General features: G+C 49.3%; 1 protein-coding gene across 5 annotated transcripts in view; it reads left to right on the plus strand.

The window, feature by feature from the left end:
• The window catches only part of FGD5 (FYVE, RhoGEF and PH domain containing 5), a 123,973-nt gene that overhangs the window by 72,847 nt on the left and 24,212 nt on the right, over window positions 1-26,914 (plus strand). For 4 of the 5 annotated variants that reach the window (XR_009542687.1, XM_060161078.1, XM_060161077.1 and 1 more), the window contains exons 4-10: window positions 303-361; window positions 474-504; window positions 18,572-18,732; window positions 19,003-19,159; window positions 19,776-19,863; window positions 21,519-21,569; window positions 22,154-22,212. Coding sequence is in view for 4 of the 5 variants with exons in the window: in XM_060161078.1 (XP_060017061.1) it covers window positions 303-361; window positions 474-504; window positions 18,572-18,732; window positions 19,003-19,159; window positions 19,776-19,863; window positions 21,519-21,569; window positions 22,154-22,212 (606 nt within the window). In the remaining variant the exon portion in view is untranslated. The remainder of the gene's footprint in view (window positions 1-302; window positions 362-473; window positions 505-18,571; window positions 18,733-19,002; window positions 19,160-19,775; window positions 19,864-21,518; window positions 21,570-22,153; window positions 22,213-26,914) is intronic. The other variant, XM_060161079.1, reaches the window with a different exon arrangement.

Below are 26,914 nucleotides of genomic sequence, written 5' to 3' on the forward strand. Positions count from 1 at the left end.
TGCCGGGCTGTGGGCAGAGTCTGCGTGGGTGTGAGGGCGGCTGAGCATGCAGGCTGCAGCAGGCACTGGGCTGAGCAGTAGATGCTGTTAATGTCCACATTACAGATGAGGCAGCCGGGGTGCGGCGAGGCTGAAGATCACACAGGTAGTGAGTGCTGGGGTGGCCTGAGAAGCCTGTAGAATTCACCTCCGGCAGCGTGATGGTCCTTCTATAAACCTGACTGATGCTTGTGGAGCTGGGATTCCCCTTCTACTGCCCCCATGGGTACCGTCCCTCCTGATGGCTCTGTTTCCTCCCACAGGTGGACGGACAGTCCAGAGCCCACGTCATAGCACAGGAACTGCTGTCTTCAGAGAAAGCGTGAGTCCCCAAGCAGCTGCCTGTGGCCTTGAGCTTGTTAACAGAACATCACCCCTCCCCGGCTTCTACAGAATGAGAATTAATGCACACTCAAACCTCTTTCCCCCTGCAGATACGTGGAGATGCTCCAGCACCTACATCTGGTGAGTTAATCACTTTAATTGTCCAAAACGAATCGCCCTTTTACAAGGCTGTGATATAAGGGGCAGAAAAGCAATGAGGAGACAGAGGTGCTTTCCACAAGCAGAGGCACCTGTTCACCGAAGCTTTTCAGGGAAGTCTGTCTCCTGCTTCGTGTGCTTCAGGGGGCGAAGAGCACACTCTTTCCATGGAGCTACCCTCTGCCTGAGTGGACGGTACATAGGGGACGTGCTGCGGTTTCTGGAAGGATGTTTGCGGTCTCCTCGACCCTCTCATTGAAGAAGACAGGAGGAGGACAGATGTAGTTCTGGGTCGTAGCTGTGTGTGTGCAAGTTCAGGTGTGTGGGGTGGGGACATGCATGTGCGTGTGTGTGTGTACAGGTGTGTGCGCTCATTGTATGTTTAGGTCTATGTGGAGAAGGTGATGTGTTTGCACAAGGACCAGGCAGCTGGGGTATCAAGAGACTTTCTCAGTCACCTTGGTATTGGGACAATAACACCTGAGCCGGTGGGGTCAGGGGAATCCTCTGGATTTTCAGAGGAAAAGAGGCCAGACTGGGGACTGCCTGGATTTCTGGCACTGCCACCCTTCACAACCTGCCAGACTGCCTGGAAGGTCTCCCTGTGCAGTCAGTTCAATTCAGTTCAGTGAACGTTTTTTGGACACATGCTGTGTGACAAGAGCTGGGGATGGAAAGTCGGATCAGACAGGTCCCTTCTGCAGGGGCAATCTGGCCAGCGAAGGAGACAGATTGGTGAATGAGTAATTATCCAGAGCAAAAGGGAGTGACTGACAACCTCAGGGAATCTAGGCAGGCTTCCCGGAGGGGGTGACTTTGGGGCTGAGTCATAAGGAAGGGCAAGGGAAGAGGGTGCAGCAAAGATGTGGGAAGTGAGGGCATCTGTCCCATAAAGGCCCTCGTGACCGCTCCCTGCTCGGCTGGGCTCTCTAAGCCATCTGCAGTCTCCTCGTAGGCTGGCACCTGGTCCCGTGCTGCTTTGATTCATCTTTGTGTCTTTCCAAGAATGTCAGAGCTGGGAATGTCCATCCTAAGCGTTTTGTCGTTGGTGATGCAAAGGCCAGTGCCCCTCGGTGGCTGAGCCAGGAGGAAGCCCCAGGTCTCCTGACTCCTGCTGCGCTGCCATCCTGTGTTAGTCACGTGTCCCCTCCGCCTTTGGAGCTCTTCGGGGCAGGGGCCTTCCTGCCGGCAGCGGAGCACCAGCACCAAGCCAGGTCTTTGGTCGAATCCTGCTGAGGTCCCTCTCGGTGACATCACCCTGGTGTCGTGTTGCCATGTGAACAGAGGCACCCAGGTCCCCGGGAGAGGGGGGATAGAGCACTGCTCTGGCCCTGCACTCCCAGCCCCTCGTTTTTGCCCTTCAGGCTGAGAACTTTGCGTGGGTGATTAAACCCAAAAGCCCTCAGGTGTGAAGCGCAGTGGCCCAGCACGGCAGGAAGCATCACTCTCCCTTTTGTAATGCTTCTCCCTTGCTTCTGAGCTGGCAGCTTGACAGAGGGGCTGCGCCTTTTTGTTTTATGACTTTGTTAAGAGGGTTCTAACTGGGAAACTTCCATCTCTGTTTGCACTGCTTCCTGCCAGTTGGAAAGATGCTGAAGCCGCTGGTAATCCATAATAATATCCTGAGGAGGGGAAAAAAAGAGCCCATAAAAAAAAAATCACAACTCAGAAGCTAGTTGTGGGAAATTGTGGCCTGGAGCTACATTGTGATGTTAGTGCTTATGGGGATAGAAGTGGCAGAAATGCCCCAATGTGACTCCAAGTCCTAGCCAGGGACACTAGTCCAAAGGAGACCACAGACTTTGGGATGTTCTCCACCACTCCCCTCCCTGGGTCTGTGTCTGATTGCTAAGGTTGGCAGGTACTCTCAGAATTTCTCTGTGGAGATCCGCTGCTTTTGAAATTCCAAGGCTGCCGGGTGGTGGGAAGGGCCCAACTGTGCATTTCAAACCTCCCCAGCTAGAACAGTCCCTGACTCCATCGTGCTTTTGTTGAGAGGGCGACAGAGATGGCCTCTGGCCTTCTGTGTTAGGGATTCAACTTTGTGTTTGTCAAATGGTAGATAGCGCTACCTCAGGGATTCATAAAATTTCTGGTCATCCAGAAGTGCATTCTCATGGTCAAGATCTTGTTTTTCTACAGCCTATTAACTAAGAATGGATTTTACATATTTTAAACACTTGTGAAAAAAAGGGCAAAGAAGAGTATATGACTGAGACCATATGTGGCTCACAAAGCCTGAAATACTTATCATGTCTTTACAGGAAATTTTGCTGACTTCTGGTTTAAAGATTTGCTCTGTCCTTCCTTGAACCCAGTCATAAATGTATTCATCCACCTGCCCACCTGTGTGTATGATCAATCTCTCATCCACTCATCTAGCCAGGCTTTCACCCACTCATCTGTCCTTCCATCTGTCCATGCACCTAATGATATGTCCATCCACCCATCCAGCCAGCCAGTCATTCATCAAACTCCCTGTCCACCCATTCATCCATTTGTCCGTTCATCCGTTCATCCGTTCATCCATCCATTCATCTATCTATCTGACTTACCCGTTCCTTCTGGACAGAACATCACAGGATGTTTACAACACCGTAGACACTGAGATAGGCCTTGGATCCCCAAAGAGGGAAAAGGCCCCCAACCTGCCCTTGAGTAGGTCTCCTTTTTCTGTTGAGGGAAAGGTTGGAGGTGGGGAGGAGAACTATATATGTGAACAGTTGTGCTACTCTGTGGTAAGTATAATTTGTGCAAAAGTCTGCACGAGCATGGGGGGCAGAGAGGCTTATTCCCCTTTGGGGTATCCAGGAAAGTTGGCAGAAGAGGTGCCACTGACATGGACTTTGAGGGAGCCACCAGGCCAAGGTGGTAGAGGAGGGCAGGTTGTCAGCATAAGAACACTCACAGGCCTAAAGGAACGTGATATGTGTGGAGAACAGGGCACCATCACACGTCGTTAGAACATGGATACATTTGGAAAGGCAGGTTTCCAAGTGGGTCAAGTGATGGGTCCAAAACCAAGGTTAGGACCAAACTGAGATGTACCTAAAATGCCAAGCTAGAAGCCTCCTGCTTTTCCTTGCATATAATGAGTCATTGGAGATTTTAAACTGGTGTGGCCCCTAGACACCTTTAATTCTCTTGTTTTGTCATCTAAAACAAATCCCTCTCCTAGTGTAACCAAAAGTGCGGTCTGGCTACTCGCCACTCAAAAGCCAATAAAGAGGCCGCGTTGGTGGAAAGTTTGCTTTATTTTGGATGCTGGCAACTGGGGTGGGCAGTGGCACAGTGCGGACGCCTATCCAAAGGCCGACTCCCCACCACTGACAGTCGGGGGCAAGAGCTTTTATAGACACAGGGAGGGGGCTACACGCAGAAACAGCACAGTCAGCTCTGACAGTCATCTTGAAATTGGTCTTCAGGGGTCTGACCAGCAGCATCTTGATTGTATTAGGTACAGTTAATCTTCAGTTCCAGGTTCGGTTTGTTTCCATCTCTTTGAGGCCAGTTTTCGGAATTGTGGCAGCTTATGTCATGGCTACAGCATGGTCATGATGTAGTTCACTTCTTCCACCTGGTGGGCGTTTTAGTATCTATAAGACAGCTCACAGGATATGGCTCAGGATATTATCTATAGCCCTTAAGGAACTAAAGGAACTAAAGGTCCTTGACTATGTTTAATGACTAAACTATTATTATTTGGTCTCCTTTGACTGTTTTCATTTGTTTCTGCATTTTCTCATTTCTCTGATTAAACTTATTCTTTGGCCAAAATTTTTCCACAGACAAAAGGCAGACTGAGGACATGGGGTAGGGGGTGGGCAAGGACCATAGGGTCCTGCTCCGTGTCACTAGCAGTTGCAGAAAATTCCTACCATGGGTCCCTCCTTTGGGCCGAAGCATTGTAGGCCTGTGCATAAGCCAGTCTGCTGACTGGGAGAGGTGACTGTGGAAGCTGTCACCATCTGAGACCCCAGGAGGAGGTTCCTCACCCAAGAGGCCCTATGCGATCTGATCCTCATCCACGTCTGCGCCCTTTCCTCTGACCACTTTCTCCTTCCTGCACCCCAGCCTCACTGGCCTTCTTGTTGTCCTTCAGGTGCTACAAACGCAGTCACATTGCATGGGTTTTGCACTTGTCCTTTCCTCCACTGGCATGTCCTGCCCCTGCTCTTCTCACAGCCAACTTCTTCCTTCTCATTCTGGTCTCAGTTCAAGTGTCACCTTCTCAAAGGTGGTGCCCAAAACTTAGTGGCATAAAACAACCATGTTATGATGTTCACAGATTTTCCGGGCCAGGAATTCGGACAGGGCAAGGTGGGGAGAGTGTGTCTGTCCTCCATGATGTCTGGAGAAGACTAAAATCAAGGAGTGACTTGATGACCAGGGGCTGGAATCAACCAGAGGTGCCTTCACACCAGCAGCTGCTGCTCGGTGCTGGCTATTGTCTGGGACCCCAGCTGGGCTGGCGGCCAGAACACTTACTGGTAGTCTCTCTGCCTGGGCAGGTTTTGGCTTCCTCACAGCATGGTGGTTAGATTCCAAGAATGAGTGTCCCAAGAGGGAGCCAGGAGGAAGTATGTGACATTTCTATGATGTAGCCTTGGACAAAGCCAGGTCATAAAAGTAGCACCACTACTACCACACTCTGTTAGTTGAGACAGTCACAAAAGTCCACCTTCGCTCAAGGGGAGGGAACATAGTCTTCACCATTCAGTGGGAGGAGTATCATGAATACAGGATGGCTGCTGTATTCTAGCCATCACATCTGTGTCCCAGGCAGGAAGAAGGAAATGGGGGGAATCAAAAGGTTATGCTCCTGGCTGAGTTAGTCTACTTGAGACCAATTTCCTGAAAGCCTCGCTGGACAACTTCTGCTTTCATCTCATTTGGCACTCCTAGTTGCAAGGGAAACTGGGTCAACTGGGAGTCATTTGGTCAAAGTTGGGTTCAAGTCAGCAGCTGTATTTCTTGTGTGTTTATTCTGGGGCCCAGTCTGAAGGTACAGCAGGTTCCTCGGGGGAGGCTATTCCCAGAGTGATGGTAGGAGAGCAAGTAGAAACACCAGAGGGCTCCTAAAATTCACGCTCACAACTGGCACATCGTCACTTTTTCCCACGTGGCTTTGGACAGAGCAAGTGTCATGGCCAGGCCCAGAGGCAAGGGACAGGGATGTGCTCTCCCCTGCGATGAGGCCGTGACAAGGGTGGGGATGCAGAGAGGGCAGGGAACCGCAGCTCTCCTGTCTTCTGTGCTCCCTCCTGCTTCATTTTCTTTTCTTTACTGCACCTTTTACTATCTGAAATGATCGAATTTATCTGTTTGTTCACTTGTTATGTTGTGTTTTTATTTTCATTCACTTTCACATACTTTCTAATTCCCTTTGTGCTTTCTTCTTTGACCCATGGGTTATTTAAAATTATTTAGTGTCCACATATTTGTGAATTTCCCCCGTTTCCTTCTGCTTCTGATTTCTAATTCCGTTGTGGTTGGAGAATGTGCTTTGTGTGGTTTCAGCCCTTTTAAATTTATTGAGACTTGTTTTATGGCCTGACGTATAGTATATCCTGGAGAATGTTCCGTGTGTACTTGAAAAGGATGTGTGTGGGGGTGTTCTGTAGATGTCACTGAGGTCAGGGTGATGGTAGCGCTCTTCAAGTCTGCTGCACCCTGTGATTCTCTGTCTCGTCTTCCATCCATCCCGGAGAGTGGGATGTTGAAGTCTCCACCTGTGGGTGTTGAGTCCTCCATGTCTCCCTTCAGTTCTGTCTGCTTCGCTTCGTGCATTTCAGGGCTTTTAGATGCTTGCTTATTGTCTGCCTCTCTCACTAGACTTGGAGCTGCTTGAGGGCAAAGCTCTTGTCAGATCTCATCCCCAGTGGTTTGTGATGCCTGGGATGCTGTCGGTGCTCAGTAAATGCCTGATGAATAAATGATAGCGGGGTCAGTTCTTCCAACAGTCTTACCATTTCTTCAATCAAAATTATTTCCTGAGCAACCTCCTGTGGGGTGGGTACGGGGGACTTATGGAGGAATGACAAGCGGGAGGGCCCTGCCCTCCAGGAACTGACAGTCCAGGAAGGAAGTGGGCATGAAGGAAACAATATTAATACGGTGGTGGGGGGCACCCAAAGGCTGCAGGGGCTCAGGGGAGGTACCCGCCCCAGGCCTCTGGGGGTCCAAGAAGGATTCCCAGAGGAAACGTGTCTAAGCTGAGACTTGAAGGATGGGGATGACTTAGCTGGGTGGGGAGCAGTGAGGAAGGCTTGCACCTGGCAAAGGGATCAGCATGTACAAAGGCCCAGAGGCCAGCTGGAGAATGGTGTGATTGGGAACGGAAAGAAGTTCAGCCTGGCTGTAGCGTTGTGAGTAGGAGAGCGGTGAGCGCTGAGGCCAGCACAGCCGGGGCAGAGCCCGGAGAGCCTGCGAGGCATGCTTGGGGTTTGGGTTTGATCCGCTGAAGGTCCATGGGAGGCCGTTGGGTGATTCTAGCAAGAGTGAGAGTGGGCTGCGGTGCTGCAGGCAGACTTGAGGACTGTGTGCCTGGGACTGATGGGCCATCGTGTGTGGGAGGGGGAGGGCAGGCTCCAGGCTGACCCCAGATTTCTGGCTTGCTGACTTGCTGACTCACTAAGACAGCAAGTGCTGGAGGGGGTCAGGGTAGGCTTGGGGGCAGATGATGGGTTAAGTCGAGGGAGGGGGTTTTGGGGAAGGACGTGCTAGTGGTCAGCTGGGTGCGGGATGTGCACCAGAAGCGGTCAAGTGTAGAGAAGTTAACTGAAGCTCCAGGAGAGGCTCAGATTTCCCCGAGGGAGGGTGCAGTGTCAGGAGAGGGCTCTCAGGGACCCTGGGAGGAAGGAGGTGCCCTGGAGGGGGGGAGCCTGCCGACTGGGGCGAAAGGACTTTGGGAGGGGTATTAGGCAGACACGGTACAGAAGGGCAGGGAGAGGCTCATGGATCCTCCCTGTGCCCCTCCCACTGACAGCACCGCCTGCTTTTCTCAGCGGTGGTAACCGCTGGAAAGGGTGTCAGGGGCGTAAGGAGCACCCCAGGACACAGCCCGACTTCTCAGACTGCTCGGAGAAAGAGGAGAGTCATTCAGAAGCCCTTCCTTATCAGCACATAGGAGTTTAATTTGGCTGCGGCCTCGGTGCTGACATGACTGGGGCAAACAGAGGATCTAGAGGGACTTTTCGGCGACTTGCTGAGTTTATTTACCTAAATTGGTGTGCTGTCAGTTTGGCCCCCTAGTCCCCTCTTTTCTCACCCAGCCATAGAGCATTTGTTGAGCTCCTATGTGTGCTTAGCAATTTACATACGTTAGCTCATTTAGTTGCATATAGTTTGTGCTCAGTAAATATTTCTCACATGGTTGGATGGATCCAGAACTGAGTCCCAGAGAAGGTGAGTGACTTACCCGAAGTCACACAGCCAGTGAGAAGTGGAGCCAGGGCTGTTTCACTCCAGAGCCCTGAGAAGGGGGAGGAGACAAATAAATGTGGAACAGTCCAGTGAGGTGGCAAGGAGCCCGAGGAGGGAGGAGTCAGTGTGAGCGGGAGGAATGAAGTCAAGGAAGGCTTCCTGGAAGAGGAGGTGTTGAGATGGACATGGATGGACAGGAAGTAGAAACAGGCCTTTTGGCAGGTAGGAGCCACAGAAACAAGTGCACAGATGGGAGGGCTTGGGGAGTGTAGGGTGTACAGGAAGAGTCTGGAGAGCTGGTCTTCAGGCAGAGCCTGAATGCCAGGATGTGTCGTGTTTCAAAAAGGAGACATAGGAATTTGGGAGCCCTGAGGACTCGAGCAGGGCAGATGTAGTGAGGGAGTTGTAGGGAAGGTTGGTCTGGTGGGTTTGGTGGGAGGGGGCGATGCTGGAGGACCACAAGTTTAACCCAGACTAAGCCCCCAGACGGCCTCATGCTGGGGAAGTTGATGTATAGCCAGGAAGATTTTCTGTTTTTCAGGGGCAGGAACGAGGCTGTCTCTTACTTATTTTTGCAGCCCCTGCCCACTAAGAAATACTTTTTAATCAAGTTGGCGGGGGTTGGGGGGGTTCTGTTTCTCAGTCTTTGCTGGCAGAGAGCACATTGATCTTTGGGAGAAGCAGATTTTAGTTGCGTGTGAGAAAATGTGCTCGCTTTCCCCCTGAAGTGCCAGGGGGGTTGGTGAGCTCCCCATTTGGGGAGGTACGAATTTGGTGGCTGTTGGGGGCATCTCAGTAGAGGAGTTTCCTGTGCTAGGCGTGTGGCTCTTCCCTCTGTATTTCATTCAGTTCAGGAAAAGAAATTGCTGTGTGACCTTGGAAAGTCTCTTTCTCCTTGATGCCTCACCCTGAGATGGCTGATGGGACTCAGACATTTTTAGCCATGGAAGCTTGTTTTCAAAGGAATTTCACTCAGAATGCCAGTATGAAGAGTGGATGAAAGTGGAGGCACTTTTGTTCAGAGGCAGGTGGAAGCCAAAGTCGGCTCTGACTCCACCTTCCTTGGCCCTGGGTCTCCACGGAGTACAGTGTGAGAAAGACTCATCTACATCAGTGGTTCTCAAAGTGTGGTCCCCGAACCAGCAGCATCAGCATCACCTGGGAACTTGTGGGAGATGCATAGTCTTAGATCCCACCTCAGAACCTCAGATCTGCTAAGTCAGACACTCTGGGGGTGGGGCCTGGCCATCTGTGTTTTCAGAACCCTCCAGGAAGTACTAACATTTGAGACACACAGATGGGTGATCCTGTAAGTTCCCTCCGCACAGGCCCGGCGGCTTTAAAAAACTATGGATGTTGGGTTCCACCCTTAGAGGTTTGTGTTTAATTGGTCTGGAGTGCAGCCTGGTCATGGAAACCAGTGGAAACGCTCCCCAGGTGATTGCAATTTGCACCTGAAATGGAGAACCTAGTGGGAAAGTAGCAGACATTTTGCTTTGTTCAGCACAGTTGTGAACAAAGCCCGGTCAATCCAAGGGTGAAACAAAAGTGGGTAGACACAACCTGCTCTCTGCTTAATTGGAGGGAAGATAATAGAAACATGCGGAGCAGGTAAATAGCCTGACAATGCAAAACCTTGTAAAGCCATTACTTTTCAGGCTGGGATACAGGTTACACTGCCCCAGGTATGCAGTAGGTGCCTGGGGCATAGTTGAGGCCACGGGATAAACACAGCACATTTATTAAGAGCCTCCGCTTTTCTCTAGTTGTGAAATTTTAAATTAATTAAATTGGGTATATTTTGGAGAATAATGTAAAATATGCATTCATATTTAAGCTAAAATATGAGACTTCAGAGACATTCTGAGATCGGGGTGGCTCCCTTCAGGCTGTGACTCCGGATTTCTGGAGGCCCTAGGACACTTGAGAGTCCCTTAGACTGATTGCTGAAGTAACCCAGGAAGGCCTCATGATGGAGGTGGCGTTTGAAAGCAGCTTTGTATAACCGAAACTAACACAGTATTGTGAAGGAATTATACTCCAATAAAGGTCTGTTAAAGAAAGAAAGAAAGATGAGCAAGATATGGATCAGATGCTGGAGGCACAGAACAAACACACAGAGGCTGGGAAAGAGGATTCTTATAAAGCAGCAGTTCTCAAAATGTGGCCCCGGGACCAGCAGCAGCAGCGACATCAAGGAACGTGGAAGAAATGTTAAATTATCCAACCCCTCGCCCGACCTGCTGAATGGAAACTCGGGGGCTGGGGTCCAGCAAGCTGGGTTTGAATAAGCCAGGCAGGAGATTTGGATGCACACTCTGCTTGGAGCCCCACTGGTGTAAAGGAATGAGCGTCAGCTGCAGAGACCAGCGCGGCCAGCTCCTGAAGGGCCGTCAGCGACCGGCCAAGCGGACTGACTTGGCTGTGAGGGGTTTGGAGGAGCGTGAAAGCAGTGGGGAGCTCTTGCGTGTCCTCACTCCCCCAGGGGCCTCAGAGAACTGTTTTGCTTTTTTAAAAAATGTCTTGTAACTTACCTACAGGTAAGTGCACACATCTCAAGGGTGGGGGTCAAATTTTTAATACATGCGTGTGTGTGCACTTGTAACCACCACCCAGGTAGACCATCCCCATCATCCCAGAAGGTACCTTGTGCCCTGCCCTAGTCGACGTCATCCCCCCAGAGGGTACCACGATTTTACTTTCCATCACGTTCAGTTGGTTTAGCCTGTTCCTGAACCTCATCTGAATGGAATCATGAATTGTGTATTCCTTTTGTCTCTGGCTTTTTTTAGCTCAACGTAATGTGAGATACATACCAGTTTTCCGTGTATCAGTGTTCTTTCGTATGGATCTCCCACAGTTGGTCTATCTATCCTCCTGTTAAAGATCGTTTGGGTTGTTTCCAGTTGAGGCTATTACGAAGCTGCTATGAATGTTCTAGGGAACTCATTTCTCCTCAATATTTACCTAGGAGTAGAATTGTCAGGTCATAGGGTGAGCATAGATTTGGCTTTATTAAAAGCTGCCAAATAGGTTTACAGCATGGTCGAAGCAATATATACCCCGACTCGCGATGTGTAGGACTAGCGCTTTCTCCATGCACTGGCCGGCATACCCACACTGTCAGTCCTTTCACTCATGGCCATTGTGCTGATCGTGTAGTGGTTTCTCATGCGATTTCAATTTGCATTTCCCTGATGATTAATGAAATTGAGTATCTTTCCTCTGTTTACTAGCCATTTGGAAATCCTCTTTTGAAAAATGTCCTAGGCTTATTTTTTAATTGGGTTGTCTGTCTTTTTCTTTTTGATTTGTAGGAGCTATTTAAGTATCCTGGACACAAGTCCATTTTCAGATATGTGTACTGTGAATAGTCTCCCAATCTGTGGCTTCCCTATTCAATTTTTTCAACAGCTTAATTCAGATATAAATCTCATAACCATATAATTCATCTGTTTAAAGCATAAAATTCAATACTTTTTAATATATTCAGAGTTATACAGTCATCACCACGGTCAATTTTAGCACATTCTCATCACCCCAAAGAAACTCCATACCCCTGAGTTATCACCCCCCTCAGCCCTAGGCACCCACCAGTCCAGTTCTTTCTCTATAGATTTGCCTATTCTGGACATCTTATATAGACGGAATCATACAATTTTTGGTCTTTTGACACTGGCTTCTGTCATCTACCATAATGTTTTCAAGGTTCATCCATGTTGTAGTGTGTGTCATTGACTCATTCCTTTTCATGGCTAAGTAAAATTTCATTGAGTGGATATACCATATTTTTGTTTATCCGTTCGTCAGTTGATGGACATTTGGGTTCTTTCCACTTTTTGACTGTTATGAAAATGCTGCTGTGAACATCCATGTGCAAACTCCTGCATGAACACGTTTTCCATTCTCTTGGGTATATACTTCGGAGTGTATGCTGGACCATATGGTAACCTTTCTTTAACCTTTTGAGGAACTCCTAGACTGTTTTCCAAAGTTAGCTGCACCATTTTACATTCCCACCGTTGTTGTATGATGTTTCCAATTTCTCCACTTCCTTGCAGCACTTGTTATATGTCTTTTTAATGATAACCATCCTGGTGGGTGCAAAATGGTATCTCATTGTGGCTTTGATTTTGCATTTCCCTGACGACTAATGATGTTAGGCATCCTTTCATGTGCTTCTTGGTCATTTGTATATATTGTTCGGAGAAATGTCTTTTCAAATCCTTTGCCCATCTTTCAATAGGTTGTCTTTTTATTGTAATTCTGTATACAAGTCCCTTATCAGATACATGATTTGCAAATATATCCTCCTGTTCTGTAGGTTGTCTTTTCACTCTCTTGATAGTATCCTTTGAAGCATAAAAGTTTTAAATTTTGATGAACTCTAATTGATCTATTTTTTCTTTCCTTGCTTGTGCTTTTGGTGTCATAGGTAAGAAAGTTTTGCCTAGCCCCAAATCACAAAGATTTACTCTCATTTTTTAAAGAGTTTTATAGTATTATCTCTTTTTTTTAAAGATTTTTTTGATGTGGACCATTTTTAAAGTGTTTATTGAATTTGTTACAGTACTGCTTGTTTTATGTTTTTTGGTTTTTTGGCCACAAGGCATGTGGGATCTTAGCTCCCCGACCAGGGATCGAACCCAGCCACCTTGTACTGGAAGGTGAAGTCTTAACAGCTGGACCTCCAGGGAAGTCCCGTATAGTATTAGCTCTTACCTTTAATCTTTGATTTTGAGTTAATTTTTGTGTGTGATCTAAAGAAGGAATCCAAATTCATTCTTTTGCATATGGATATTCAAATATCTCAGCACCATTTGTTGAAAAGATTATTCTTCCATTGAATTTTCTTGGCACCCTTGTCAAAAATCAACTGACCGTAAATGTGAGGGTTTATTTCTATTCCATTAATATAAATGTCTGTCCCTCCATCATTACCACACAGTCTTGATTCTTATAGCCACATAGGAAGTTTTGAAATCAGGAAGTGTGAGTCTTCCAACTTTGTTCTTTTTTTAAGGTTGTTTGGGCTATTGCATCTCCGTATGAATTTTAGGGCAGCTTGTCAATTTCTGTAAAAAAGGCAGCTTGGGTCTTGATAGGGGTTGATGTGAATCTGTCTTTCAACTCGGGAGTGCTGACCTGTTAACAATATTAAGTTGTGAACATGCGACACTTTCCATTTACGTAGGTCTTCTTTAGTTTCTTTCAGTGATGTTTTGTTGTTTTCAGAGTACATGTTCTATGCCTCTTTTGTTAAATTTATTCCTAAGCATTTTGTTCTTATCTTATTTACTTTTAAAATTATTCTTAGACTTTTTAAAATAATTTAAAATATTTTTAAAATAATTCATGGGACTTCCCTGGCGATCCAGTGATTAAGGTTCTGTGTCTTTCCACTGCAAGGGGCACAGGTCCGATCCCTGGTTGGGGAACTAAGATTCCGCATGCCTCGTGGTATGGCAAAAAATAAAATGAAATGAAAAGTAAAATTTATAGAAAAGTAACAAGATTAGGAGTAGTACACAGAACAACCAAATTCCATTTTTCCGTATTCATCTTCTAACGTGAAGTCCAATTTAACAGTTTTTTTCTGTATGGTTAGTACTTTTTGTATACGGTTTAAAAAGTCTTTGCGTGCCCCACAGAAACATATTCAGGGTTCCAAAGTATCCTCCGGTGATTGGAGGGTCACAGGTCAAATGAAGTCATGTGCCCTGGACAGCTCACGGCTTCTGCCAGGGCGCAGTTATAACGTAGGTGGGTCAAGGTTGATGTTGGTGTACGTTTGGACTCATGGGATTCCAGTGCGTCCACTTGACTTCTGGCAGCACCATCAGTGGTTTGACCACTTGCAAGGAGCAGGACATTCTGGCCACCCACTAACTGTTTAGCCCAGAGAATGGAGATGCCATGTCACCCAGAAAATGCAATGAGTGGTTTGGAGAAGGGGAAAGGAGCCAGGGGACCAGGCCCCTGAATGTGAGGTCCCTGCATCCACTGCAGGCATGTCCAGAGCAGGGTCCTGGGAACCCCGCGAGCTCCCAGGAGACTCGTCTGGGCTCCAGAGGCATAGGCCGTCCTTGCCTCTCTCCGAGGCTGCCCCAGGGTCTCTGAGGTTGGGCAAAGCCCTGGCCAGGATTCTGGAGATCTGGGCTCCAGTCTCCCCTCCTTGACCTGAGCAAGTCACTTACCTGTCTGGGCCAGTCATAAGAGGAGGAATTGGCGTGAAGCAGCTGGAAGAGCCAGGGTTCTGGAGTCGGGCTGACGTGGGCTCAAATCTCACCATCTGGTGGCCTTGGGAGAGTTACTTAATCCTTCTGGCCTAATTCCCTTATTGGTAAAATAGAAATAATAATAATGCAAGCGTTCGGTAACCATCAGCGTTGCTGTTTGTTGAGCACCTGCCCTGGGCTGGGTGCTCAGGGCACAGAGATAAGTACCACTCAGTCTAGGGGAGAAGCAAGGCCCAGAAACGAATCTTCCTAAAACATGACAGAAGGAGGTCTGCACAAACCCTGTGCAGAGGTACGTGTGTCCGCATTTAGCAGAGGGGGAGATTGAGGTCCATGGTGGTGGAGTGACTTGCCCCAGGTCACATGGAGGCAACCGTCTAGATAGACAAGGACTCGTCCTCGTTCTCTAGAGCCCTTGAGGGTTGGGACAGGAACTCCACACAGAGCTGGGGAGGCACGTATGTGAGAGGGTAGACCGAGTCAGGAAGGCCTCCGGTGCCCCAGGGGGTTGGGCTGGACCCTGCAGGCATGGGGTCCAGTCACTTCGTACTCCTTACCGACTCTGGTCCGTGCACTCTCTCCCACAATGGCACCATTGGGTCCTGGCCTCTCCCCTGTTCTGGACGACTGGAACGGCCTTCTCACTGGTCTCCCACTCCAGCCATCTCCAGTTTGTTCTCCCAACAAAGTGAACTTTTAAAGACAGATAACCTGGTCACTTTGCTCCCCTGCTTAGCACCTTCAGTGATTCCCCACCACCCCAGGATGAAACCCAAGTCCCTTAAGCCTGCTGCAGGGCCCTGTGGGGTGGGTCCTGTCTGACCCTCCAGCTTCATCATGCTCCAATCCTGCACGCGGCATGCGCGCGCACGCAAACCACACCCAACTCGGTTCCTCCTCCACCTCAGGGCCTTTGCACGTGCTGTCCCCACACCTGGAACACTCCCCCTCTTGTCTCAGTGTGGGCGTTGCCTCCCTGGTGCTAAGCCGGGTCTCCTTCCGGTGGTCTGCACAGCCCCTGTGTTTTTCCCGTCACAGCAGTTACACCCCTGTGTTGACGTCATCGTTTTGCTCACTGCTTTTCCCCTAGATTGCAAACTCTTTGACAGCAGAACAGCGTCTCTCCTGTTCCCACTGTCCCCTCAGGGCTTGGGGCAGAGCAGGCGCTCAGGATATTTGTTGAGTGATAAGGAGATGAGGACCACGGATCTTCTACCCCCTTCCTCCCTCTGTGGTGGCTGCCAGGCCCCCAGGTGCGGTGATGGCAGAAACCGTTCAGGGAGCAATGGATGGGGTGGCGGGCCCTCGCGCTTCCAGCCGATGCGAGTTTGCAGAAAGGATGTCTGTACGGTTCCGATTGTGCTCCAGTTCAAGAATGAGTCATGCTGTTGGTGGCCGACCTGCCCATTGGGACTGAGTCAATTGAGTGAGAATTAATTACAGATGAGAAGCCAGCTTGCAAAGCCATTAATATTTAAGCTCCCTGGGGTGTGATGCAAATGCAGCCATCAGCCTTGTCTTTGCTTGTCCTTCGTGTTCCCACTCCCTCTCCCTCTCCACCCCCTTCTGTGTACTGTGGTCTGCGTATCAGGGTGACCCTATTCGGGTCTTGGCTCCCCCGTGACTCATTCTCCTTTTCTGGTAAATAAGGGCGCTGCAGTGCATCCATCAGCAAGTATTATAAAACACCTCTGTGTCGCATGCTTTGCTGGACTTCAGAAGCATGGGAGGAAACCAACAGATGTGGCCCTGCTCTGAAGATGTCATATCTAAAATTGAACCATTGCTGCCGCAGGAATAGCGCTTTATAGTTTACAAAGCAGTTTCAAACATCAGGATGAGCCTCTCAGGAGCCTCACTTTGTAGATACCTGGTGGTACTGTTATCCCCATTTTCCAGGTGAGGAGACTGAGGCTCAGATAGGTTGACAGCTTGCCCGTGACCTCTTCTGGGGTAGCTGGGCTGGAACCTGGCACTGAGCCGATAAGGGGGTGTGTTAAAGTCCTCTGTCCACCAGCTGCCAGGCAGGAGGGGTTATCAGCCTCATCAAGCACGTTTTCTCTCTTTCTGTGGGATGCCGCAGCTGAGAAGACCCTGCAGGGCTGGAGACTGGGTCCTAGTGAACACAGAGACGCCGAAGGGAGGAGTGGGTGGGCCCTCCCATGCCAGGTCAAGGTCAACAGAGAAACCTCCCCTCCAGGTTCAGGATGACCCCAAGTGTCCCAGAGCCAGCTGTGGGCAGAAATAAGAATTCAGTAGCACCACCTGCTGGCTGCCATCCCCACCTAGCTGCCCTTTCATTGTCATTCATACTTTCTCCATCCTCCTAAACTTGCTTTCAGGAAAGGCTCTGGTAGCTCAGGTACAATGCGATTCGGTTTCTAATTATGGCTCAAGAGTGTGGCCTCCACTTAAGGACACACATTCTCTCCACCCAGTTTCCGACCTGAGTGTTGGGGCTGGCTAGGGCCGGCCTCAGACAGGACCAACTCATCCCCGCTCCTTGGGAGTGCAAGCCAGGGTGGCCGCCCTCCCCGTGTCCCTCCTGCCGTTCCTGGACGCAGGACGGGGTGAGGTGTTGAGGAAGTGGGGACCTTTGCAACCTCCACATCTGCTGCCCTTCCTGGAGCACAGTGGCCTCTTTACAGATGTTCCGGGGCAGCCAGAGAGTCTCCCCGGGTCTCTGCCCCTCCCGTTCTCTGTCTCGCTCTCTCCATCAGCACCCCTCCCTCTGCTCTCTTTGCTCTCTTCGTTCCCTCTCCACCTTTGCCTCCGTCTGCCCCATCCACCTCCCTGCCTCTCAGGCACTTTCCCTTTTCAGATCTCTATGTAAAGACACTTTTCTAACAGTAAAAACTATTCAGCAATGGGGTTAACTGTCTTGCCCATAATGAGTTCCCCATCAGGGAGGCAGTTGAACAGGCAGGGTGGTCGTCCTTCCTGAATGTTGACAAGGTGACGTCACCTTCTGGATTTGGGCCGGACCATGGCTGCTGATGCTGAGATTCACCTGATGTGCATTGCTTCAGGATTCAAGGTGGTTTCAGGATAGTCCATGTATTTAAAACCGTAGTACTGGGTCTCATGTAAGAGCATGTTTATTTGAAGATCAGACTTTTTTTTTTTTTTTTTTTTTTGCGGTCCTCTCACTGTTGTGGCCTCTCCCGTTGTGGAGCACAGGCTCCCGACGCACAGGCTCAGCGGCCATGGCTCACGGGCCCAGCCGCTCTGCGGCATGTGGGATCTTCCCAGACCAGGGCACGAACCCGTGTCCCCTGCATCGGCAGGCGGGCTCTCAACCACTGCGCCACCAGGGAAACCCAAGATCAGACATTTTTGTTGTGAGAAAGAAGTCGTACATTCTTTATAATCTTAATGTTTATTAAATTTACTTTAATTTTTAAAAAATATTTATTTGGTTACACTGCGTCTTTGTTGTGGCAGGCAGGCTCCTTAACTGCAGCTCTTGGGCTCCTTAGTTGTGGCTCACCAGCTCCTTAGTTGTAACATGTGACATCCTGAGTTGTGGCAGGCGGGCTTCTTAGTTGCAGCTCGCAGCCTCCTTAGTTGCAGCACATGGGCTCCTTAGTTGTGGCATGCAAATTCTTAATTGCAGCATGCATGTGGGATCTAGTTCCCTGACCAGGGATCGAACCCAGGCCCCCTGCATTGGGAACGCAGAGTCTTATCCACTGCGCCATCAGGGAACTCCCTAAATTTACTTTAATTGTTAAAGTATGTAATCATGATACAGAAATTTTAGAAAACAGAGGCAACAAGGGAAAATAATCATTCCTAATTCTATACCCCTGACACTGTAACTGTTTACATTTCATTCCCTTTCAGCTTTTTCCTTTATTCACTTTTTACACAGCTGTGTTAGGGTAGGAAGACAGCTTTGTACCCCTTCCTGATTTCTTAGAACTACGCATGAATGTTTTTACAGTCATCATCTTCACCATTTTTACACCAGGGAGCAGATGCCTATAGTTTCTTTAGACTTTGTTTTGAAAGAACAGCCCATGAACCTCTTCAGAGATGGATAATTGTAAAGCAAGAGCTGTATATTTCTTCAGAGAAGGAATTACCCAACTTCTTACCCATCTTGTAAAAGAAGAGTGTGCACCCAAGGTCCCACAAGGAAGGGGAGGAATGAGCATGCTTTAAACCTACTCCATACTGGGAGCCGTGGGGGGCTCCTTGGGCATCAGTTACCTGTGATCACCAGGTGCGTGTTGTCACCCCCATTTCACAGGGTCTGAGACACAGGTGTGAGGTCCCGTGCCATCAGTATGTACCCAGGGCTCCAAAGCCGCGGAGGAGCTGCCTGGGGGACTGTGCTCAGTCCAGTCGACTCATGCGTAACAGGCCTCTCGGGGTTTCAGGATTTCCATGGAGCTGTCATGGGGGCCTTGGATGAGATGGACCAAGAGGGCAAGGACACGTTGGCCAGGGAGGAGCTGCGACGTGGCCTGAGTGAGCTCCCACCCATCCACGACCTTCACCAGGGGATCCTGGAGGAGCTGGAGGAGAGGCTGTCACACTGGTGAGTGGCCCCGGACCCCCGTCCCCACCTCGTTGCCTTGGGGAATGCAGGAGGTGGGATAAAAATCCCACCATGTGAAATGGTGTCTCCATTTGACTGGTGGGGAAGCTGAGACACGGAGGGGTTAGGTCGTTCACCCAAAGTAAAACAACCGTGGGAGAGTCGACCTGGGATCCCCACCGGGGATGCAATGCCAACCTTCACCGTCCAACACCGTGTGGTCACAAGGCTGAGTTCTTGCTGTCCTGTCCGCCCCCTCCTTGGCTGCAGGGAGAGCCAGCAGAAGGTGGCTGATGTCTTCCTGGCCCGGGAGCAGGAGTTTGAGCACCATGCCGCTCACATCCAGCAGTTTGATAGGTACCTGAGTCTGCTGGGTGAGAACTGCCTCCATGCCCCCCGGCTAGCAGCTGCCGTCCGAGAATTTGAGGTGGGTTGTCGGTAGTCCAAGAACCCGCTAAGGATGCAGGGGTGGGGGTGGGCATGGAAGGGCTTAATGCAAATCAGTGGGGCTTCTTAGTGGGGCAGACGGGCAGACCTGGGGGTAGGGAGGAGAGGGTGACCCAGCAGGAGGGGAAACCCAGAACATCCCCTATTGGGCCATTGATGACAACTCCGTGAGCACCAGCCATGGGGAGAGTTTTAGTAGCTGTTTCTCTGTCCAGGAGAGAAGCACAAAGCAAGCTGGGGCCCTGAGCCACCGGAGGGCCCAACAAATGACCACCAACTGGGGATCCAGTTACTGGGCAGCAAAATCAGGGACTTTGTTCTACCAGTAACATTAGGTGCAAAGCAGGGTCTGGGAGCGATGTATAACTGAGTGTAGCACAGTCTGTGAGCCTGAAAGAATGGAACTGTCAGAGTGGGGCGGTGCTAATCTGGGAGGACACCCTGGAGGAGGGGAACCTGGTTTTGGAGATGCTCAGCCTGGCAGGAGAAGACATGGAGGGAACATGTGTGGATGGGCTCATGTGGGATGCCGTAAGCCCGGAGACCTCAGGCAGGGGTCTCTGATGGAGTTTTGTTCTCCTGTCTCTTGGGAGCAGCAGAGTCAGCAAGGAGGTGGCCAGAACGTGAAGCACCGGCTGCTGAGGGTGGTTCAGCGCCTGTTCCAGTACCAAGTGCTCCTCACAGGTGGGCCTCACAGGAGGTCAAGGTGTACCGAGCTGGTGTGGGGAGGGGAAGCACCTGCAGAGGGGTGGGGGAGGCCTGGCAAGGTATGCGATGAGACCTCCCCTCCCACTGTAGCAGGAAGGGGTGGGAGGAAGGATGCCGTCACCCCCTGCAGAGGTGCCAGGCCCAGCCACCACCTTCCCTCCGGCTGAGCTTTGGATCCCCTGCTGCCACGTGGAAACTTGCCCGAGTGGCCACCTGCTACGTCTCCCTTAAGCCTCTCCGTCCTAACACACAGGAACTCACACCTTCCCCTGGGCTGCATTTCCTCCCTGGCTCAGTGGGTCTCATTTCCCTAAAGCTGTCTTATCACCAAAGCCCTCTTGAATCAGCGGATGTTTTCCCCCTTGGACCTGCTGGCCCTCTCTGTGGCTTTGCCGCTGACCACTTCCTGCTTCTCGAAGCCCTTTCCTCCCGGAGCTTCTGTGGTATACTCTCTCCCTGCCTCCCTCTGACCCCTCTGACCGCTCCCTCTCCATCTCTACTGGCCACTCTCCATGGCCCCGTAAATGTCAGTGATTCTTGGGGCTCTGCCCCAGGTCCTTGTTTCTTCCTTCTATACAAACTTCCCTCAGGAGTGTCATCCCCTCCCCTACCTCTGCCTGCCAGAAACACTCTTACCTCTGTCCTGAGCAACTGCCTTCTAAATGGACAGAGACCTCTGGCTCAGGAGCTGGTGCTCTGGTGGGAAAGATGGAACTACACACATAGAGATAGGCATGTAACTCCAGGGACCAACCAGGCTGTAAGAAAAGACATTAGGGCCAGGAGATGGAGGATTTTTTCATCTAATTCAACCAGTATTTATGAATCACCTACTGTGTACCAGGCTCTGTGCTAAATGCTGGAAAGGTAGAAGTGAATTAAACAAACTCTGTGACACTATGGAGCTTATACTCGAACAAACAAATAAGGAAGTAAAAGTATAATATGTCCGTGATAAGAGCTTTACAGAAAAATAAAGCAGATTAAGGACATTCAGGGGAACAGGGATGCTGTATTAGATCCATCCCTCAGGGATGACCTGTCTGAGGAGGTAACATTGAACAGAGATATCAGTGAAGTGAGGACATGAGCGATATGATGATCTGGAAGAAGAGAGTACCAGGTGGTGGAAATAGTAAGTGCAAAGGCCCTGGGGTCTGAGCAAGCTTGGCATGTTCAAGAAGTAGCAAGAATGCCTACATTGCCCCACTAAACGAGAGGCATGGAGAGGTAGCTGGAGCAAGACCAGCCCGTGTCGAGCCTTACGCGTGTAAATGTGTTAAGGGTCTGACACATCCCACTCTACCATGTTGGTGGCCACATCTGTCTCCCCCAGCCGACTGTGTGCTTCCTTGGCATAGCACAGTGCCAGCCACACAGCAGGTGCTGAATAGATATTTGTGGAATGAGTGAGTGAATGACCAGCGGTGGTAGGCGTGATGCTGGTGGTGATTCTGGGGGCCCACTTTTGTGCCAGTGTGTTCTTGTGATGGGCTAACAGAAGAGAGGGTGGGCACCTCATTCTTCTGGAAGTCTCATCACGTCTCTGGAGACAGAGGGGCTCCTGTTGTGGACACGAGGGGCTGGCCTCCCCAGGGCAAACTGACTCCTGGCTCTTGTTCTGTCTGCAGACTATTTAAATAACCTTTGCCCGGACTCGGCTGAGTACGATAACACACAGGGTAAGTCCGGTGTGAACCCAGAGGAAGGGGATACATTCCTGTTTTGGTCCCTCTCCCCAACTCTGGACTCTACACCAGATCCCAGGCACACAACACAGCCCCCTCCCCCCAGCTGGGTGTGCAGGGGACGTGAGGCCTCCGGGGCTGCCAAGTGACTCCCCTTCACCTCAACCATGGGGACTCCCTGGGATGGGCTGACGTCCAGTCAGAGGAGGAGAAGGAGGTGATCAGAATTCAGTGATAGGAGGTAGTGCCAGGTCTAAAAATCTCACCCAGACTCCCTGTTTCCTCCCAGTTCTGTGTGGCTGTCCGTGCATGCGACCTGCCGGGGCAGTCCCTATTTTAACATATTCTAGTTACAGCCAAGGAAACTGAGGCATGGGGTGGTCACGTGACTGTCAAGGTCACTTAGGTGGTAGTGGCCAAGCTGGGATTGGGCCAGTGACCTGACCCGGCCATGGGAAGAATTGGTGCCACCCATACACAAGGCCCTGCAGGGGTCCTGCGTGGGGAGAGGCGAGGAGGTGGCAGCTAGCCCGGCCCGCCCCAGGAGGCCCAGCCCTCGGCTCTGCTTCTTTCTGTAGGTTCGCTGACCCTCATCTCCAAGGTCACAGACCGCGCCAATGACAGCATGGAGCAAGGGGTAAGTCCAGCTCTGGGCAGCTTCCATTGGCTGCAGGTTCCAGGAGCCCCTCCACCCTGCACAGGTCTGCCTTGTGATACCCCACTTCTTGGTGAGGGGCGCAGGCAACCATTTATCTCATGGGATCTTGCAACAAGCCATGGGTTCTGGTGCTGACATGTGCTGTGTGACCTCAGGTACTGTGTGTCCCTCTCTGGGTCTCCAGTTCACCATTTATTTGAATAGTGAGGGAGGCTGCAGACTTGCACAGACCTGATAAGTAGTGCCCAGACTGTAGTCTGAGAACATTTGCGTTAGCACCTGGAGTGGTCTGTAAACTACAGATTCCTAGGCACGCCTTAGGTCTTCCCAGTTGGAACTTCTGGGATGGGGTCCAGAGATAGGCATTTTTAACAAGCACCCCAAATAAATGGCCCACAAAAGTTTGAGAGCCGTTCATCCACGAGAACATGTGAGCTCTAAAGCACGCCTGGTTCTGACAGTGTATAACTCTGCATTCGGGAGATGATCAGATGCTTACTGCGTTTCTGTCCAGGATGGCCAGTTTTATCCCACCTCCCAACTCTGTTCCAGTGGTTACCCCAGTTACTTGTGTCCACATATTTTCTGCTCCTCTAAGCAGTAAATATGCTAGAGCTGTGTGTTAAGAACGATTCTGAGGCCGAGTCCTAGGCCAGTGGGAAAGAGTTCAGTGATCGGTTAGTGATGTCTTCCACAGGCAGAGGTGGGAGTGATGGTGGTGTGTATGCCGAGCTGTTGCTCAGCTTTGCTGTGGCAGGTATGCAGAGCATCCATATAATCAGTCATCAGCAGATAGAAATAGGGGAAAGGGAATAACGTCTCTTGGACCCCTGCTGCATGTCACGTCTTGTATTGGGGTCTGGAGATGCAGAGCTAAGACGTGAATCCCAGCCCTTGAGAAAATCACAGCTTAGTGGAGCAGTAAATACGTGGACATGAAGAACCATGATAAACATCGTGAGGGAGAGAGAGAAAGTGCTACAAGGTTCAGAGAAGGGATTCATCTCTCCAGCAGGGAGATCACTGAGAAGCAATGATACAGGAGGAGCCCACACAGGGAGGAATGTGCGTGTGCCATGAAGGCAGAGGGAGCAAGGGTGGTCCAGGAAGAGGGCCTGGCCTGGGCACAGGCATGGAGATGGGAAAGTGCCAGACATGTCAGAGTTCAGAGGGTCACCCAGCGTGGCTGGAAGATGGGAACGGCATAGGTGCGGTCGGAAAAGAGTCTGAGGGGAGAAGTCAAGGTGGCTGGTGGAGACGTGTGCAAGTGTGGAGGCTGAAGACAGCTGGGTGCGAAATCCAGGGGGTCAGACACGCTGTTGTCATCAGCACCCCCCCATTCCGGTGTCCGTGGGCTCCCTGCTCTTTGGCATTTTGGCATTTCGTACATACAGTGAGATTTCCCTCACTGTAGCCAAGAAACAGAGGTGCTTTGGAGTCGGCGCCCTGTCGTGACGTAGCAGCAGATGGGCTGGGCTGCCTACACTTCCCTTTAGGAGGGATATGCCCCTGCTTCCAAAAGGGAAAATCTAGGTCAGGAAGGGCTGTGTCTTCCCTCCTGTGGTGAGCTCCTGCACATGGCCCCTGCCTGGAGGAGCAACTGGAGTTGCCCACGGCCAAACGCCCTCCTGGCTTTCTCCAAGGGCCAGGCTTGATGCTACGCCAAGATGCAGGCTGGCTGTTGTCTCTCCAGCTGCCTGTGGACACTGCACCAGGCCTGCTCTGGACTAGTGGCCTCCACCTCACGCCTGCTGGGATCGGGCTAGGACTCTGCCTGAGCCATGGACGGGCAGGTCCAGATAACCCAACCCCGACGCAGAGCTCAGTGGCTGTGAGTGTTCCTGAAAGACGGACTGGGGCTCTGCCTCTCCCTCCCCCCTGGTCCCCCTCCAGCCCAGGCCTCATCACCTCCCAGCTCTGCCATTCCATTCTCCATCTGGCAGCCAGAGTGATCCTATTAAAATATGTTTGATGGTGCCAGAACCCCTTTTTGCAAAGTCTTCCATGAATCTAGATGGCCTTCAGTAGAATCTGGAAAGTACTTACTGGTTGTGAGGACCAGCGAAGCCTACTTGGAGGAGGGCAGCGTTCGTTTGGGGTTTATGCTCACATCAAACCATTACCACAGTTCCTCACACAGGTCATAGCTGGAGGTATGGTTTCCAGGAAAAGCCAGATCCCACCACCCCGCCAATCCAAAATGGGACCCACATACCATCCAACACACAGTGTGAAACACCACCATCCCCACCTCTCCCCAGCCCCTGGCTACCACCATCCTGCTTTCTGAATAGAGCTTTTTCGGGAACAGTTTTAAATGTATAGAAAACATTGAGAAGATTATACAGAAAGTTCGCACGCATGCCACAGTTTCCCCTGTTACGAACATCTTATATTAGCGTGGTACGTTTGTTACAGTAAAGAACCAATATTGATGTAGTATTATTAACTAAAGACCATAGTCCATTCAGATTTGCTTAATTTTTGCCTAATGTTTTCTCCAGGTTGTCATCCAGGATATCGCATCACTTTTATTTTTATTTTTTTTGTTTGTTTTGGTTTTTTTCACACACACACACACACACACACACACACACACACTGTATTTTATTTTACAAGAGATAAATAAATTGACACCAAGCATTGTAAATGGGTGACCACAACAAAAGCAAGCAACAATGATTGCAATTACCGAACATGAAACACACTCACACTATGTCATAATATTGAAATTCAGTCCAGTAATCCTCCACTGTAACAGCTCCTTTACTTTGCAGTGAAAATTGATTTGTATATTTTTTGCCTCTGAGTCCTTGTGGGATTTTTTTTTTTATTCAAACAGAAAATCACAAAAATTATGATCATCCTCATCAGTTCACTCAGTCCCATGTAATTAATTTCTTTTTCATTCTTGATCTTTTGTTAGCACTTCTATGAATTCATCAGTTTTCCATTAGAAAATGCTTACTCTTCCAGTTCAGCAGTATGGTCAGTTACCAGAAACCTTTACTTGTCAGAGTCTTTTCCATGAATTCCTTGAAGATGAAACCCTTTTATAGGAACATTTTTGCAAAAGCATCAGAGTATACCCAGAACTGTCTGTAAATGACAAAAGACTTAAAAATGACCACGGTTAAAGATTTGATGAAAGTTCGTAATAATGCAGTTGACAAGGAAATTTAGTTGTTTCTGAGATATACATTTTAAAGTAATAACTAGAATTATGACTTAAACATTATACCAGAACATATAAGATTTTTAGATATTTATCACGTCACTTTTAGATGTCACGTTTCTTTAGGCTCCTTTGACTGTGACAGTTTCTCAGGCTTTCTTTGTTTTTGATAACTTTGACAGTTTTGAAGAATACCAATCAGTTATAGTGTAGGATGCCCTCTGTTGGGATTTGTCTGATGTTTTTCTCATGATTAGACTAGGTTTGTAGTTTAGGCGGAAGATCACAGAAAGTACTGTTCTCATCATAGCATATGAAGGGTACATACTGGCAACCTGTTGTATGACTGTTGATGTTGACTGTGATCACCTGGCCAAGGTTGTGTTTGTCGGATTTCTCCATGTAAAGTTCCACCCCCACCTGCCCTGTCCGTACTCTTTGGAGGAAAGTCACTTATGCACAGCCCACATTTAAGGAGTGAGGAATAATGCTCCCTCTCCTTGAGAACAGAGTATCTACCTAAATTATTTGGAATTCTTCTGCAAGGGAGATTTGTCTCTTCTCTCTCATTTATTAATGTATTCACTAATTCTAAATAAATTATTTATATCAGTAAGAATTCACGTATATTTATTTTATGTTTGAGTTCTAATCCCATCTACTTTATTTTATTTCTCAAATTGTTCCATCTTTGGCCATTGAGAACCTGGCCAGTTGGTTCCTGTGCCTCTTTCATATACCCCCATTGATGTGGGTTTGGGTGGGGATTTTTATTTTGTTTATTTATTTTTTGAGCACTTCCTTACTTTCTGGCACTACTGGATGGTCCAGGATCATGTTGTATATTTCCTGCCCCAGTCCTAGAATCAGCTATTTCTCCAAGGAGGCTTGGTTCCTTTAATTGGTTAATGGTATTAGAAACCAAGATCTGGGCACCAGGTTTGCTCATTGCTATTGGGGTATCATTTCTTCTAGATTCTCTTAGCTAAAGAGCAAAGTAATAAATGTGTATATACCAACCTGTGTATATACTCATATTTATAGCTATTTCTATATATAACCACCTGTATTAAGCTAGATATGAGTTCTTACTGATGTCTTCAACTCTGATTCTTACCAAATGGATCATTCCAGCCTCCTTCCCTGGCTTATCTGTAAATTTCCACTCCAACAGGGAGAAACCTGGCTCCTGCCATCCAACATCCATTTATTTAATTGATCAGTTTACCTTCCTTCTTGAAAAATATTTTTCCTGGGTATAGAAATATGGGTTGACCAATATTTTCTTTCAGTACTTCAAAGATGCCATGCCACTGTCTTATGGCCTGCCTAGTTTCTGATAAGAAATCTGCTGCAATGTTTATATTTATCCTCTTTATGTAAAGTGTCCCTTTTTTACTAGCTGCCTTCAAGATCTTCCCTTTACATTTGACTTTCAGAAGTTTGACTATGATATCTAAGTATGTGTGTTTTGGAGGGGTGTGGCATTTATCCTGTTGTGATTCT

Source organism: Lagenorhynchus albirostris, chromosome 10, assembly GCF_949774975.1.
Source record: "Lagenorhynchus albirostris chromosome 10, mLagAlb1.1, whole genome shotgun sequence".
NCBI classification, from domain to species: domain Eukaryota; kingdom Metazoa; phylum Chordata; class Mammalia; order Artiodactyla; family Delphinidae; genus Lagenorhynchus; species Lagenorhynchus albirostris.